We start from the raw sequence: 18,200 nt of genomic DNA, 5'->3' as shown, positions 1-18,200 counted from the left end.
CCAGCCTAGCAACAGAGCGAGATTCTGTCTCAAAAAAAAAAAAAATTGCGGTTTTTGCCTTCAAGATATATATACACATACATATACATACATATAATGTATATATATACACATTAATATATATTAATATATAATTGCACTTTGTATATATATACATTTATATATATATTACTGTATAATTACACTTTCCATCATATATGTGTGTTTATATATATATGTATAAACATATATACACGTATATATACATATATGTGTGTGTGTATATATATATATATATATAAACACACACATACATATATGGTGGAAAGTGCAATTACTTTTGCACCAACCTAATAGCATTGAGCTGGCCTACCTCTCTTTGTTGCTACTACAGAGATTCTTTTGTGGCTGAAACTAGGGACAGTACAAGTTCAAGTAAGGTTCTATCATTAATGAATTACTTCCTCTAACTTTTTGGTTCTAAATGGTAGAGTAAGAGCTATTTGGTTATGTGAGTTCATAGTGCAATTACTGGTGTCCCACAGCAAGCAATAATGTCAAAGAGAAAACAAAATGCACATTACATTCAACAGAAAAACATGAAGTGCAGGGAAATGGGAGGAATCACGTTCCTGTTCTAAGTTTCAGCTTTCTGCAACAATTGTTCCTCATAATAAAGTATGTTGCTGAGAAGCTGGCCTGTTTCCTGGAGTTTCTCTCTCTCTCTCTCTCTCTTTTTTTTTTATTTTTTATTTTTTTATTTTAAGAGATGGGGCCTTGCTATGTTGCCCAGGCTGGAGTGGAGTGGCTATTCGCAGGCGCGATCCCGCTACTGATCAGCACGGGAGTTTTGACCTGCTCCGTTTCTGACCTGGGCGGGTTTACCCCTTCTTAGGCAACCTGGTGGTCCCCCGCTCCTGGGAGGTCACCATACTGATGCTGAACTTAGTGCGGACACCTAATCAGCACAGCGCACTACAGCCCAGAACCCCTGGACTCAAGCAATCCTCCCACCTCAGCCTTCCGAGTAGCTGGGACTACAGGCACGGGCCACCGCGTCCTGCCCTGGAGTTTCTCTTAGGAATTTCTGACATTTCAGCAAGAATTTCCAAATACAGTTTAGGGTTTTCTATAGTCTATTTATTTATTTATTTATTTTTCTGAGACGGAGTTTCGCTCTTGTTACCCAGGCTGGAGTGCAGTGGCGCGATCTCGGCTCACCGCAACCTCCGCCTCCTGGGTTCAGGCAATTCTCCTGCCTCAGCCTCCTGAGTAGCTGGGATTACAGGCACGCGCCACCATGCCCAGCTAATTTTTAGTATTTTTAGTAGAGACGGGGTTTCACCATGTTGACCAGGATGGTCTCCATCTCTTGACCTTGTGATCCACCTGCCTCGGCCTCCCAAAGTGCTGGGATTACAGGCGTGAGCCACCGCGCCCGGCACCTAGTTAATATTTTCAATCAGAACCACAAATACTCTGCTAATTTGTTGGTAAAAAAGCAAGTTCAGTGTGAATTTTACTGTATTTCAAGAGTTAATAAAAACTGTCAAATCATTTGTAGTTGAGAAGCATACTAAGGGTTGGAAGGACCCGTTAATCATCTGATCTAATGCATTTTTAAATGTGTGGATCAATGTGTGGATGTTTGGACTATCAAACATCCCTTATTCCTAATAATTCACTTCCAAGCTTGTTTATTATTAGAGAGATAAGTTTCTTCCACAGAATGAATGGAAAATTTTTGCCCTGTGGCTTCTGCCCTGTGGTCTAGTTCTGTGCTCCAACGGGACAACACAGAACAAGTCCCCACAGCCTCTTTAATGTGGACTTGTTAATTATCCAGAGGCTAAAGATAATGGTTTTCTAATATCTATATTTGTCTAGTTGGCAGATAGCTTTAAAAATTATTTTGGGGAAATAGATGCACTTGCAAATTTACTTTCTGGATAGTGGGAGAACCATTCAGCTAGGCCTAGGTGATACATTTTGACCATCATGAACTGTTCCATGTGCCACAAAATTTTAAATTGTTCCATGTGCCACAAAATTTTTTTAAAAACTAAGTTTGCAAACACATCATGCTAAATAATTCAAATTTAAATTTTTATTATGACAATTGACATATTAAGTGAAATAAATGACAGAAGTATTATAATAAAACATTTTGAAAGAAAAAGTTACACGATTAGGCCAATAGCTATAAAATGGCTTTAGGCCTGGCTTATAACACCAAGAGTTCTGATCAGACTGTAGTGAGACACTGAACATTTCATTAACAAAAATATTGGCACCAGCCACAACATATTTGGGTTGTCACTTACAAGGAATATTGTATTTAAACAACTATGCACTGCAATTCTAACACACTAGGTGTTCATACACTGAAGTTAACCCCTGAAGCTTTAAGCTACCAAGAATTCTCATACTTCTTATGCACAATTTACTTTGTTATCAGAATTACATTTCCAGTTTTCTGATCTTCCCTGCCCCCCCACCCCCACACACATGCAGTACCTTATGTGACAGATAGCACTCCAGCTTCTATTTAACTAACAGCATGGTCCTGATTATCTCAAGAGTTAGTTTTATGCTAACCTTGGAGCTTCTGCTTTAAATCTCATCTCCTAGAAACCAAATAAAGCATTCTGAGAACCTATTCCAGGAATACTATTTTTTTTTTTAATGCATAGGAAAATAAAGCATTTCGTATAAGCATGTTGGAAAATTCAAGAGGCATTCTGATCAAACAGTTCCTGATTTCCAGCTATTACTTTAAATCAAAACAAAATTCTAAAATATACCACTTACAAATTCTTATCTGAAATTTGTATTCTTCACATGGAAACTCATGATCCCCAGGCTTCCCTTCTGAATGAGGATAGCAAAAAACGGGTGCTGGCAACACATGAATATAGCTTTGATAGAAATTATGAAACACTCAGATGAATATAATTCAAGAACACACTTGTATTACAAAGGTGATAAATTAATGGCAAAATTATCAGATGGGAAACGTACTGGCATTAAACAAAGCTGTCAACATACCATGGTGAAATGTGCCATGTAAAAGACTGCTAGAATCAGAAGTCCTACAAGATTTCAAAATACCTATCAAATAAGGAGGATACTGAAATTTGAATTTGACTTCCCTTGCTGCCTCACTTCAACAGACAACTATTCCTATGGAATTAAATCCACTGAATAACCGAATAGAGCAATCCTAGTTTTTTTCCTTCTTTTATATGAATAGATTAAAATCAAGCCCTGCTCCAACCCCATCTTAGCATAGGACATGCTCTTTCAAAGTGCATACAAAACTTCATGGCAGGTTTGGGCAAACTACAACAGATACCATCATCAAGAAGCTGCTTTGAAAGAGAATAAAACACCAGACTAACATTGAGAATACCCTAGTTAGGCATCACAAAAATCATGCACTATTAAGAATATGCTGTTAACAGCCAAATTTGGGGATTGTAGCTGTTCTGATCCTGAAAATCCATTTACTAAGATAAAGTAATCCGTGTGTATATATGTACGTATGTGCATGTGCATGTTTGTGTGTGTGTGAAATTTTCATGCAGTGACCTTAAAGCTTTGGAGACAGGGCTTGTTAGTCTAATTTCAAGGTTTGTCCACATAGCAGTTGACATGCACCAATTCAAGGGCAGGAGAATGAAAAAGACATGGCACAACTTTTTAAACAATTTTAGGTTTAATTACATAATGCACGTGTAGATGATCTAGCATAAACACAATTGTAAAAAATCTACATCCTATTTTAGGGCATTTTCCCACCTCCCATCCCTTAAAAGCTGTACAGTTATTAAAAAAAATGGTGACTCTCAATCAAAATAAACTTTTCTTTTTGCAACATACAAAATAAGTTAAATGATTCAGAAGCTTTTGAGCCATGAAGTTCCCAATAACTGTGTTCTGGCTGTTCATAAGCATGATGTGCAAGCTGCTGGTCTATGACCAGAACTCAATAAATACAGATCAAACAAAATCCCAAAACACTTACATTAGATTTCTTTAGAAACTGATGAAAGTCAAGAAAATATATAGTTAAGATTAAAAATTCCATTCTCAACTTACATCATCCAGTGGCAAAAAGCACAAGGCAAGTATTCAGTCCTTAGCACACTTTCTAGCTTGTACTGGTTTGGGGAAAAAAAATTCTTTTAAAAATGTTTTTTCTCATTCTAAATAGCCAAGAAGTTTAATAAATTTCTACTCACCTATTGTTATGGCCTCTCATATAGCTTATGTATAGGATAGTCATATTTTAAAGTTATTAAAATAAAAACATCTTAATTAACTGAAACCACAACAATGTGCCAGAATTGGGCTTACTGAATTTTCCAAAGTGGTATAAATACAAAATGAAAAAAAAAAAAAAAAATTGTGCTCACATGTCCAAAAGGAGGGAAAAAATTCCACAAATGGGATCCTATTCTAACCAACTTCCAGGACGATTTGAATGAATACAAAAAGTGGTGAGTGTATAAAGTGGTTACATACTAAGCTCACTATATTTGGCTTATGACTGCTTGCTTACTTGAAATTACTGTCTTCAAGTCTTAGCAATTCTTGGCACTCAAAAGATGTTAAAAGATAATTTAAGTTGGAGCAAAATACTTTAAAAACAAATTAAGTGAACATATAGCAACTCAGTTTAAATACATTGATAGCAAAAGACTTTGACCTTCAGGATTGGTATAAAAACGACACAAAAAATCAGCTCACCACTGCCAAGGTAGGCTTACAGGTACACATTTTGAGAAAGGTAGATAAAATAGGAATGGATTTTAATCTAAGAAGATTCAATAACGGATCACTAAGCAGAAGAGGACTAGGTATATTACAGCAGATGCGCAGTATTGGCATTCTCTGCTTCTTGGAGAACCAGGAATATATTTTGAGAATGTCAAACAACAGGAGAAACTTATCTAGATTTCCTGTAATTAAATGATGCTCATAATATTTCTATCAGTTGCAATGCAGCCATCTTATTTCTTTCAGTAGTTTATGATGAATTAATTTTATTTATTTGGGTACTTATCTGAAGTGTGTGCGCACACACACATATACACATGTACCATTTAAATCTGGGTCTCTGAGTAGTTGTTCTATAGCTGTGAGGCATCACCTTGAATAATGGATCTGTTCCACTGTGTTGGTGAAGAGTGGAGCTCGTAACTTTTTCTGAATATTAAACTTGTCGATTCATTAGGTTCTTTACAGTTGTGTGGTGGAACAAACTATCAAAAATGGTTAACATCTCTCAAGCCCACAAACAAGCTAACAAAGCATTCCTTGCGACCAAGGACACTGCCTCAATCCCACTTAAAAACAGCTAAAATTTCCTCATCATTTTGATGGTTAACTTAAACAAGTAAATGTCCATATTTTTCTTAATATATGTACTTTGCTCAAATGTATATTATGGGATGGGTTTCATCAACCAAAAAGTAAAAACGGTATGTGTAATACCCTTTTAAAATTAATTCGTTTAAAAATTATTTTTCAAAAGCTTCATTAGTTTTCAAAGTTTTTGGTTCTTTGGCAGATTCCTTTTACATAGATTACCAGTAGACACAAATTTATTCTAAATGAAACTCCCCTTTGTCCTCTGAATCTGTGACATTGACCCACTGAAAAAAGGATGTTGAGGAAATACAACTTAATGTACATTCTTGAAAATCTTTCCATCATTTTGCAGTAATGTGCCAATAATGGAAAAATTTTTTACACTAAACACTATTTCATCAGCACTGATGCACAAAACCAAAATGTTTTTTAGTCTGAGTCCTTTTCACATGTATTTCGGTTCAAAGCTTCTGCTTTGTGAAAAACTGACTAGTTTTCAAACCTTTACAGAAATCACAAACTAAATATACTGAATATTCATCTATATCTCCCCTTAATGTATTTGCTCTAGAGTCCAACTAGTATTTGACATTGGGAGTCCAACATGTATTTCGAAAAAGGTGGTTTAAATTATTAAAGGGCTCTACTATATAGCAGCTATTGTGTATCTAAATCCATGGTTAGTGCTCTAACGAAGATCCAAGACTGTCTAAACTCTAGATCTATACTTTCTGCAGTTCCTAGTGACTGTATTGTCTTGGTATACAGAAAATTTCGTTCCCTAAATTTTTTTTTTAAACTTCTTCAGAGTACCTTCTGAGTGTACTTCAGTGAACACAAACTCTTTGAGGGACTGAATCCAAACTCCAAGCAGCAGAACTGTTTTTGAACTGCTCAAAGTTTAATCACCAATAATCAGTTAATCTGCATAATTTGTATTTATCAACCACTTGGATTACATTCTTGGTAGATGAGCTATAGCTAATTGATTTAATCAAACTATAAGGTGAGAAGGCATACATTCACTATCAAGTTAACAAACACTTATTCAAGTTTGGTAAATATCAGGCAGCACAAGTGGTCTCCAAACCCATGTCAGTGGGACATTTGATAATTGGAATACTGAGTCTTTGCGAAGGTAAAAATTACCTTAGACTTTCTGTAGCAGAAGGGTAGAAAGAATGCCTTATTTCACATTATGCATCTGTTAAAATTAATTATCTACCCATTTAATACTACTTCTCATCACTTGGCTTAAGTCAGGAATATAACTAATAGGTGGAAAAAGGAGCTGGTGTGTCCAGAGGTAGAGACAGGGCACACAGGAGAGTTTCTACACAACAGTGGCTTTACCCAGCTGCAGGATTAAAACGGTAGAGCGAGTCTAGGTGGCAGGAAAGGCCACCTGTACATTTAAACCACTTACCTTGCACTAGTAGAAATCTTTCTATTGCTTGCCTGTTTTAGTTTAAAAGATTCTTAGCTGACTTGCAAATAAATAAAACAAACCTAGCTGGAAAGGCAACTGGAAGTGAATGCAGCTCCTTCCACAGCCCTGCTTTACTGTCTGTGAATGTAAGCCTTTCCCTCCCTTCCAGTGGAATACTTCTCAAAATAAAATTCACAATTTACTTGGAACCACATGCTATTGGTGCATCCTATTTTTAGGCTGCTTTCATTATTTTATTTTTTTTACAGATACATACACATTGCTAGAATTAAAGCAAAAATATTAATGGGCAGGTACTACGGAACTAAAGTGAAACAAAACAACCAACAACTGAAAAACAATAGCTATAAACTTTCAAGGCCAACAGATAAGATTTAAGGGCAATACCTGTTGAAGAAGGAAAAAGGAGGAGTATAAAGTTCCTAGAGAGGTATTTATAATGCAAATCTAATGCCAGCTTTTTAGTAATAAAAAAGAGAAGTGCTTTACTATATACACTGACTAGCACATAATACTTAATTTGTAAAGAAAAATTAATGACGTTCCTTGGGCCAGCAGCAGATATGGCGTGTCCGTTGCCGGCAACAGACACAACACTGGAACAGAAAAACCCAAATCCCAGGGCAAAAGTATTCACAGAAATAATGGTTGAAGGTTTCAGAATTTAACAGGCTAGGTTTAATCACAAGTGCTACACTCTGTACAATGTTATGGCTCTGCCTGAAATTTTACAGCTATAACAGAAACTAAGTAAGACAAAGTTCATATTTTAGTGTCAATTACATGTTAGGTATTTAGTTAGTTACAAACCCCTTTTTCCTGAAACAAAGGGCTTATCTTTCTTTGAAGTGTTGAGATGTTTGAAATGGATGTCATGCCTATCAATTACATTGGCAGTTCTCATTCAACTCTATGTTGGTTGTATGACTATTAACGAATTTTAATAGAAGTCTAATGGCCAAAGGCCAAAACTACATTCAAACTCTATTAATATATCCAGGCAGATAGGAAATTCCAACACACACGCACACACACACGCGCACACACACGCGCACACACACACATACGCGCGCGCTAAACTCAAACTAAAAACCTCCCAAAGGAACTGCTTTGTTTGTAGACTTCAATTTGAAGTAGATACTAAGGGCAAGAACAGACCAGTTAAAATTCACCTGAAAATCTCTTCCCAGTCTTCAAATGTGCTAAAATATCAGTCAGCTTAGCATCTCTTCATGTATGTTATATATAGATGTATTTTTTTCAAAATGATCAGATATTTAAACATCAAGTGGCCAGAAGACAATAGTTACACTATTGGCAAAGTTTACAGTCCACTCAGGCCTAAGACCACATTCATTTCACTAATAACTCTCCATCAGACATAATATATTTGAGGCCACCTTGTTACCACTGCATAAAGGTATTTTAAAAAATCTTTTGCTAGCACAGTCTGGATGGCAAAGCTTCATTATACATTTTACTATACAAATACTTTTCAGATGATTTTATTTTTTTTTTTAAACAAACTCCGCTATAACAGAAATTTAGGTTAATTATGATGGTACTTTCACCGTCTCTTCTTTATTAAGTGTGGTTATCTCCAAGAGTAAACAAGTTGCTTTCACAAAGGCTGTTACTAAATGACTTATGTATGATGTTATCTATAATTCTCAAACTGTAACAGTACAGACTTGAACTTTTAAACTGTCTGCTAATCATCATCTATGCCATGAATGTTTAAATATAATATATATTTAATACGAAAAAGCTAAAGCACAAGTGCTTTCTCCCACCCCTAAATTCTGTTTTGGGCCCTCACAGATTTGGAATGCATTCTCATCCACCCTTTTTCACAAAGTCAGGAGAGCTCAGGAAATATAAAGTCAAAAATATACAAATCTTTGTTGTTATTATAATAAGATTTTTTTCCATGAATGAAATTACCAAGGACCATGAACCTGGAAAAAGAAAATCAAAAGGAATTTACAGCAATTATTTATCTTCAAAGTTCAAAACTGGTCACTTCACAGAAAGACTTCAGGATTTGTTGAAAGTTTTCTTCTAAAAAGTCATTCTGTAGTGGAGTTTTCTAGGAAAAATTAAACAGCTTTTAATAACTGGCCCGCTGGTGTGAGAGCTACCGTGGAATAAATTAGCACAAAAATGGAAAAAAAGTCTTATAACTGTTCACTGTTACAGACATAATCAACAAGGTCAGTCACTCTCAAAAGCTCATCTTCCTCCTCTTCTGGTGCTCCTGCCTCCTGCCCACCACTTGTCCCATTGGAGGCTAGGCTTGCACTGGCTGTGCTGCTGTCCTTGGGGGTCTGAGACTTCTCAGTAGGCTTGCCAATCAAGTTCTCAATGGCTTTGCCAGGACTCTGTCCATTGGTTGAAGGTAAGTCCACTAAGCTATAGTCCAATGGGCTCCCCACTTTGCCCACATTTTCAAAGTCCTCTTCCTCATCACTTTCTATCCGGTAGGGCTTCTTGGTGCTCTCTTGTTCTGAGGGCAGGACCCTGGGCTGGCTGTCATGGGCAGGTTGATTTACATCTCCATGAGCATTGTCACAACTCTCCTCATCCGTCTCAATACGGTGTAGCCGTTTTCGGGATGGTTTGCCTTCCTCTTCCTCCTCCCCATCTGCTTCTGAATATTCATCTGTGCTTCGGCCCCGCTTTCGAACTGACTGCTTTGATTCTTTAGCTAGCTCATCATCTTCAGAGTTCTTGGACAAATAGCTCTCTAGAATAAACAGCACATTTAAGCCATTGGCACAGTTAACCACAAACAAAGTTAATTCTCCTTTTCCTCCCCATATTCACCGCATGTCCTGCTTTCAGAATTGCTTATATGTAAATATTTCCTTTCAATAATTAGCCTGATTTCTCTTTTCTCAGTCGCATAATAATGCCCAATATGATTCATGGTAACGCTTTATTTATGATTTTAGGCAATATTTTCTTTTCCTTTTTATTTTTTTGAGGTGGAGTCTCACGTTGTCTCCCAGGCTAGAGTACAGTGGTGCAATTGCGACTCACTTCAACCTCTGCCTCCTCGGTTCAAGCAATTCTCCTGCCTCAGCCTCCCCGTACCTGGGATTACAGGCATGTATGCCACCATGCCCAGCTAATTTCTTTGTATTTTTAGTAGAGATGGGGTTTCACCATGTTGGCCAAGGCTGGTCTTGAACTCCTGGCCTTAAGTGATAAGCCCACCTTGGCCTCCCAAAGTTCTGGGATTATAGGCCTCAACTACTGTGCCTGGCCAACAGATTTCTTGGGGAAGAGGTCTGATAATGCTTGAATTAAATGAAGATAGGTTATTTACAAACTAAGAAAATCCTTCCCACTAGTACACAAATTAGGTTATCGTGTTAACATGCTGATAAAGAAAGATTCAAACTGGGCACCCAACTCTACATATGAAACAATGTGCCACCTCTCATCTTAGTTATCAGACGCCCTTGGTAGTCTTAATTGTCTTCTCTTCATTGTCTATACAGTTGGGCCTCCCTATCCGTGAATTTAACCAACTGCAGAAAGAAAATATTCAGAAAAAAAAATACAAGGTAGTGTCTAAACTGAAATTTTTTTTTTTTTGAGACGGAGTTTCGCTCTTGTTACCCAGGCTGGAGTGCAATGGCGCAGTCTCGGCTCATCGCAACCTCCGCCTCCTGGGTTCAGGCAATTCTCCTGCCTCAGCCTCCTGAGTAGCTGGGATTACAGGCACACGCCACCATGCCCAGCTAATGTTTTGTATTTTTAGTAGAGATGGGGTTTCACCATCTTGACCAGGATAGTCTCGATCTCTTGACCTCGTGATCCACCCGCCTCAGCCTCCCAAAGTGCTGGGATTACAAGCGTGAGCCACCGCGCCCGGCCTAAACTGAACTTTTTTTACACAGACTTTTTTCTTGTCATTCACTAAATAATATAATAATACAGTATTAACAATTATATAGGCCGGGCGCGGTGGCTCAAGCCTGTAATCCCAGCACTTTGGGAGGCCGAGGCGGGTGGATCACGAGGTCAAGAGATCGAGACCATCCTGGTCAACATAGTGAAACCCCGTCTCTACTAAAAATACAAAAAATTAGCTGGGTATGGTGGCACGTGCCTGTAATCCCAGCTACTCAGGAGGCTGAGGCAGGAGAATTGCCTGAACCCAGGGGGCGGAGGTTGCAGTGAGCCGAGATCGCGCCATTGCACTCCAGCCTGGGTAACAGGAGCGAAACTCCGTCTCAAAAAAAAAAAAAAAAACACAATTATATAGCATTTACATTGTATCAGGTATTTTAAATATTCTAAAGATGATTTCAAGTATATGGAGGATATGGGTAGGTTACATGCAAATATGACACCATTATATATGAGGGACTTGTACATAAAAGGATGTTGGTATCTGTGGATATCCTGAAATCAATCTCCCATGGATACTGGGAGAAGACTCTACTTCCATTTAAGAAAAGCTCACCTCATCTCATAACTTGGCATGCCGTCTATGTGCTGATGGCTCTCACATTTATTCTAGGGAACCACCGAATTCCAGACTAGTGTATCAAACTGCCTACTCAACATCTAGGCTTGGATATCTCTAAACAGGCATCTTAAATGCTATGTTCAAAACTGAGCCCTTAAACTTTCTCCTTAAACCTGTAGCACTGTGGTCTCTACCATCTTAAGTTTTTGGCAATTGTTCCTCCAGTCGCTTAGTCATCCTTGATTCTTTTCTTTCATCCAACCCAACAGTAAATCCTTTGGGTATCACTTTTAAAACATATCCATAATATGACTGCTTTCACCCCTTTACTGCTACTGATCTAATTCCACCCTCCATCATCCCTCACCTGGACTATTACAATAACTTCCTAATGGGTCTTCTAGCTTCTGCCCTGGTCCCCTTCAATGTATTCATAACACAACAACCACAGCAAATTAAATCCTATGTCAGATCATATCACGCCTCTGCTTAAAATGTGGGATGGTTTGTTTTCCTCTTTCTCCTCCCTCCTCATCTGCTTCTGAATACTCATCTATGCTTTGGCCCAAATGTTTCTTACCTCTCGCAAAATAAAAATCCAAAGTCTATATAATGCCCTACTCTGTGTTATTTAATATGATAAACACTAGTCACATGTGGTTATTTTAAAATTTAAATTAGTTAAAATTAAATAAAAATAAAAATTCAGTTCCATGATCACGTTAGCCACGTCTTAAGTGCTCAACAGCCATATGAGGCTAGTGGCTACTGTAATGATCAGCATAGTATAGAAAGTTCAACTGTACAGCACTATTTATCATCAGAGGTTAGCACATTTTTTATGTGAGAGGCAGGCCTTACCGTCTCAGTCACAACTACTCAACTTTTTGAGAAAGCAGGCAACAGACAGTATGTAAACAAATGGGCATGGTAGTCTTCCAATAAAAATTGCATTAGCGGGCTGGATGCAGTGGCTTACACCTGTAATCCTAACACTGTGGGAGGCCAAGGTTGGGGGGATCACTTGAGGCCAGGAGTTTAATGCCAGCCAGGGCAACACTGCAAGACCTCATCTCTATAAAAAAATTAAAATATTAGCATGGTGTGGTGGTTTATGCCACTTCTAGTCACTTGGGAGGCTGAGGTGGGTGAACTGCTTGAGCCTAGCAGATTGAGGCTGCAGTGAGCTGTGATTCTGCCACTGCACTCCAGCCAGGATGAGACCCTGTCTCAAAAACAGAAACAATAACCTTGCTTTGCGAAAGGTTTATTTATACAGGCAGGTGGGCTATTGTTGCTGACTGGTCCCCACTGACCTATTTGCTTCATCTCATTATGCTTGCCCTCACTCACTCTGCTCGAACAACCCTGCACTCCTTTCTGTTTGCTCAACATGACAAGCACACAAATACCTCAAGGCCTTCACATTTATTGTTCCATCTGTCTATATCATTCTTCTTTTAGATAACTGCATAACTCACACACAATATTTCTTTCACGTCTTCACTCAAATGTTGTCTTCTTTTTTTTTTTTTTTTTTGAGACGGAGTTTCGCTCTTGTTACCCAGGCTGGAGTGCAGTGGCGCGATCTCGGCTCACCGCAACCTCCGCCTCCTGGGTTCAGGCAATTCTCCTGCCTCAGCCTCCTGAGTATCTGGGATTACAGGCACGCGCCACCATGACCAGCTAATTTTTTGTATTTTTAGTAGAGACGGGGTTTCACCATGTTGACCAGGATGGTCTTGATCGCTTGACCTTGTGATCCACCTGCCTCGGCCTCCCAAAGTGCTGGGATTACAGGCTTGAGCCACCGGGCCCGGCCAAATGTTGTCTTCTTAATGAGGATTTTCTTAGGATACTATCTGAACTTCAACTACTTTCCCAACTCCCTTTTCTCCTTTATTTTTTCCACAGCACTCATCTCTAATATATCATATTTTCTATTTATCTATCTTGTTTATTGTCACTCTCCCACCAACTAAAATAAGAATTTCCTAAGAGCTATTTTGTTTGTTGTTATATTCCAGTGCTTGGAATAGGGCCTAGTTTAATAAATATTCGTAATGGTTGAACTAATGAACTTATGTTTGTCTCTGTGAAACATGAAGGTAAGTACACATTCAAAAACGATGTTTACCTCCCTACTTTAGCATCCCACATCCAAACATCTTTTTTCCCTTTCTCTTTTGTCTTGGGGTCAAACATAAATTCACGTTTAATCTATGAATGTAAACAATCTTCAAAACAGGCCATAAAGCTGGGCGCTGGGGTTCACGCCTGTAATCCTAGCAGTTTGGGAGGCCGAGGCAGGTGGATCACCTGAGGTCAGGAGTTCAAGACTGGCCTGGCCAACATAGTGAAAACCCTGTCTCTACTAAAAATACAAAAATTAGCTGGGCGTGGTAGTGCACACCTAAAATCCTAGCAATTGGGAGGCCAAGGCAGTAGAATCATTTGAATCTGGGAGGTTAAGTTTGCAGTGAGCCAAGATCACACCACTGCACTCCAGCCTGGATGACAGAGTGTGTGTCTCAAAAACAAAAAACAAAAAACCAGGCTGTAAACAATGATGAATCACACATATTAAACAAATAGGTTGGAAGGTGAGAGTTGGGGTCATTTAAAAGGAGCTTAGGAAGAGCTCTAGAATAACTACAAAGAATAAATGAAGGCTAGGAGTGGTGTCATGTGCCTACAGTACCAGCTACCAGGGAGGCTGGGGTGGAAGGATCACAGTATTGCCATATAATCATGCCTGTTAATAGCCATTGCACTCCAGTGTGGGCAACAGAGAGACCCCTCTCTAAAAAAATTAAAGGCTGAACGCGGTGGCTCACGCCTGTAATCCCAGCACTTTGGGAGGCCAAGGCAGGTGGATCACTTGAGGCCAGGAGTTCGAGACTAGCCTGGCCAAAATGGTGAAACCCTGTCTCTTAAAAAAAAAAAAAAGACAAAATGGATATCAGAAATTCATATTGTACAGCATGTATCGTATTACTGGTAGGGGGCACTATAGCTATTAAGAAGTAAAAGTTGGCCGGGCGCGGTGGCTCAAGCCTGTAATCCCAGCACTTTGGGAGGCCGAGGCGGGTGGATCACGAGGTCGAGAGATCGAGACCATCCTTGTCAACATGGTGAAACCCCGTCTCTACTAAAAATACAAAAAATTAGCTGGGCATGGTGGCACGTGCCTGTAATCCCAGATACTCAGGAGGCTGAGGCAGGAGAATTGCTTGAACCCAGGAGGCGGAGGTTGTGGTGAGCCGAGATCCCGCCATTGCACTCCAGCCTGGGTAACAAGAGCGAAACTCCATCTCAAAAAAAAAAAAAAAAAAAAAAAAAAAAAAAGAAGTAAAAGTTACCAACTGAAATCATAGTCAAGGTGGAAAGAGACAGTAGACTGATTTGAAACCCTTCAGCTACTGAGGACGTAAGAGGTTATTTCAAAATGAGGGTCATGAATAAGAGAGTAAAAAAAAAAAAGTAGAGTAAATCTTGATTAGATCACAATTTCCTGAGACTCTTCTAGTTTCAATGAAAATTTTAATTACAATGGAGATCTTAAAAATTAGCCTCTTATTGAGTATGATTTATTTAAACTATAGCAGGCACAAAATTATGGGTTTTATCTCAAAGATACTACTGGTTATACTACTGGTTATATATATAATATATAATATATATATATATAATTTTTTTGAGACAGTCTTGCTCTGTAACCCAGATGGAGTGCAGTGGTGCAATCTTGGCTCACTGCAATATCTGCCTCCCGGGTTGAAGCAATACTACTGCCTCAACCTCCTGAGTTGCTAAGATTACAGGTGCATACCACCACACTGGCTAATTTTTTTATTTTTAGCAGAGACAAGGATTCACCATGTTGGCCAGGCTGGTCTTGAACTCCTGGCCTCAAGTGATCTGCCCACCTTGGCCTCCCAAACTGTAGCGATTATAGGCACGAGCCACTGTGCCTGGCCTGCCTGATTTTAAAGAATGGTACAGAATCACAATCCTGAGTTCACGTTATAATGTCTACTTTGCCCTGTCCCAAACTTCTATACATAGGAGACCTATGCCTTACCTTCACTATCTGAGCTGGAAAGTCTTCGTTTGTGGACTCGCCTTATTTCTTTACCACGTCGCAGACTCTTCTGGGAACCATCACTTTCTGAGTCTTCTTTGTAGTTAATTTGTCTTTTCTGATTTCTCCTTGACCGCCTTCGCCGAGTTTCTACAAAATCATCACTAAAATCATCACTGAAGTCACTTTCTATTTAAAGAAAAGGAAGAAAAAAGTATAAAATTTATATCTATTAAGTAAAAATGTAGCTTAGGTTCTAAAAATGAAAAGCTACTAAGCAGAGTTTGGTCATAAATATTTTTAAGTGAACAATAACTTTTATAAGTCTCATTTTATTTTATTTGAGAGTGTCTCACTGTCACACAGACTGGAGTGCAATGGCATGAATGCGGCTCACCACAGCCTCAACCTCCTGGGCTCAAAAGATCCTCTGGCCTCAGCCACCCTAGTAGTTACAGCAAGGATCACAGGCACACACTACCATGCCTGGCTACCTCTCAAAGTATTGAGATTACAACAGGCCTGGCCTTTAAGTCTCACTTAAAAAAAAAAAAAAAGAAAAAAGAATGAGTCAAAGAATGAGTCAATCTGTGGGGTTTTTTTTATGCCAAATCTCACAATGTATAAGTGGTGAAACCTCAAGATTAGAAAATATTTTATTCTTTTTTGTTTGTTTTTGAGACAGAATCTCACTATTTCGCCCAGGCTGGAGTGCAGTGGTGTGATCTTGGCTCACTGCAATCTCCACCTCCAAGGTTCAAGTGATTCGCCTGAACTAGCCTCCCGAGTACCTGGGACTGCAAGTGTGTGCCATCACGCCCAGCTGATTTTTGTGTTTTTAGTAAAGATGGGGTTTTGCCACATTGGCCAGGCTGGTTTCAAACTCCTGGCCTCAAGTTATCTATCTGTCTCGCTTCCCAAAGTGTTGGGATTACAGGCGTAAGCCACCACATCCAACCTAAATATTTCACACTTTTTAGCAACAGTCCTTATTGCATGACCTAGAGCTACCTGGTCAGGTGGACAGCTGCCATGACTGCTCTTCTTGGTAGACAGTTACCACAAATCCGCCTCCTGATAATCTGCTGTTCTAACTGTGGCTACAGCCATAATGTATTGCAGAAGTTAAGCCCTCTAACCAAAGAAAACTCATGAACCTGTTCCACATAAATATAGAACTAGAGTTGTACTTTTGACTTTTCTCCATGTAGAATACAAATCTGCTAAATAAAGCACACATACCAGAGTGAGGCTGTGGCATTATGTCACAGCTGTTTTTCAGAATGTTAAATTCCACCAAAGTACCACATTCAAGCTGTTACTCTTTTATGGATTTCATAGCTAGCCAATAGATTGAAGTGATTCTCATTGGCCAAATTTGGGACAAACAGAACCTAAATAATGATGGGAATGTATTATATCCACTGAGTAGAATAAGAATCCACAAGTATACATTGACATAAAGAAATAAATACATGGAGAAGGAAAAGTTCTTCCTTACAGAACAACAATAAATAAATGTAACAGGAATGATGGAGTTAGAATTATCCATAGAAACTAAAACTAGCAGGTGAAACATATGAAACAGGATATTTACATAGTCTCAAATTTCCATGAATTATTAATTATAAGAAAAAATAATAAAGAGACTCAGAAGATGCAACATTCTCTGTGCTATTCCTGCCAAAAATGCATAATCTGAATCTAATCACAAGGAAACAAAAAAGTCGAAATTGAGAAACTTTTTTTTTTTTTTTTTTTTTGAGACAGAGTTTCGCTCTTGTTACCCAGGCTGGAGTGCAATGGCGCGATCTTGGCTCACCGCAACCTCCGCCTCCTGGGTTCAAGCAATTCTCCTGCCTCAGCCTCCTGAGTAGCTGGGATTACAGGCAAGCGCCACCATGCCCAGCTAATGTTTTGTATTTTTTTTTAGTAGAAACAGGGTTCCACCATGTTGACCAGGATGGTCTTGATCTTTCGACCTCGTGATCCACCCGCCTCGGTCTCCCAAAGTGCTGGGATTACAGGCTTGAGCCACCGTGCCCGGCCCTAGAGAAACATTTTACAAAACAACTAGTATGCACTCTTTAAAAATATCAAGATCAATGAGACAAAATTTAAGGAAGATTCTGGATTAATTGAGACTAAAGACACATGAATAAATGCACAGACATGGAATGGATCCTGGGTGAGAAAAAGAAAAAAAGGATATAAATAATAATATGGAGATACTTGATAAAAATTTGAATGTGTACTGTTGATTAGGTAATAGCATTATATCAATGTTAAAATATCCGATTTTGGTAACTGCACTGTGGTTATGTAAGAAAATGTCCTTATTGAGCCGGGCGCGGTGGCTCATGCCTACAATCCCAGCACTTTGGGAGGCCAAGGCAGGTGGATCATGAGGTCAAGAGATCGAGACCATCCTGGTCAACAAGGTGAAACCCCGTCTCTACTAAAAATACAAAAATTAGCTGGGCATTGTGGCACGTGCCTGTAGTCCCAGCTACTTGGGAGGCTGAGGTAGGAAAATTGCTTGAACTCCGTCTCAAAAAAAAAAAAAAATGTCCTTAAGAAATAATCACTGATAGGCCACGCATGGTGGCTAACACCTGTAATCCCAGCACTCTGAGAGGCCAAGGTGGGCGGATTACGAGGTCGAGATCAAGACCATCCTGGCCAACATGGTGAAACCCCATCTTTACCAAAAATAAAATAATCACTGATAAAGGGGCATGATATCACCACTTACATGGCTTAGGAAAAAAGATAAAATAAAGAAAAAAAAGATAAAATAAAAAAAACCCCACAAAGATGGCCAGAGTCTG

At 38.9% G+C, this 18,200-nt stretch overlaps 1 protein-coding gene across 2 annotated transcripts in view; it reads right to left on the bottom strand.

Moving 5' to 3' along the window:
• Positions 1–2,071: 2,071 nt before the first annotated feature.
• The window catches only part of RSF1 (remodeling and spacing factor 1), a 161,036-nt gene continuing 144,907 nt past the window's right edge, over positions 2,072–18,200 (bottom strand). For both annotated transcript variants that reach the window (XM_003935038.4, XM_074400407.1), the window contains 2 exons: positions 15,370–15,558; positions 2,072–9,551 (listed from right to left, as the gene is read on the bottom strand). In XM_003935038.4, coding sequence (XP_003935087.1) covers positions 8,983–9,551; positions 15,370–15,558 — 758 coding nt within the window. In that variant the 3' untranslated portion in view covers positions 2,072–8,982. The remainder of the gene's footprint in view (positions 9,552–15,369; positions 15,559–18,200) is intronic.

This window comes from Saimiri boliviensis, chromosome 6 (assembly GCF_048565385.1).
Source record: "Saimiri boliviensis isolate mSaiBol1 chromosome 6, mSaiBol1.pri, whole genome shotgun sequence".
In the NCBI taxonomy this organism is placed as follows: Eukaryota; Metazoa; Chordata; class Mammalia; order Primates; family Cebidae; genus Saimiri; species Saimiri boliviensis.
Note: the sequence above shows the minus strand (reverse complement) of the source record. Positions and strands in the feature narration are given on the sequence as shown.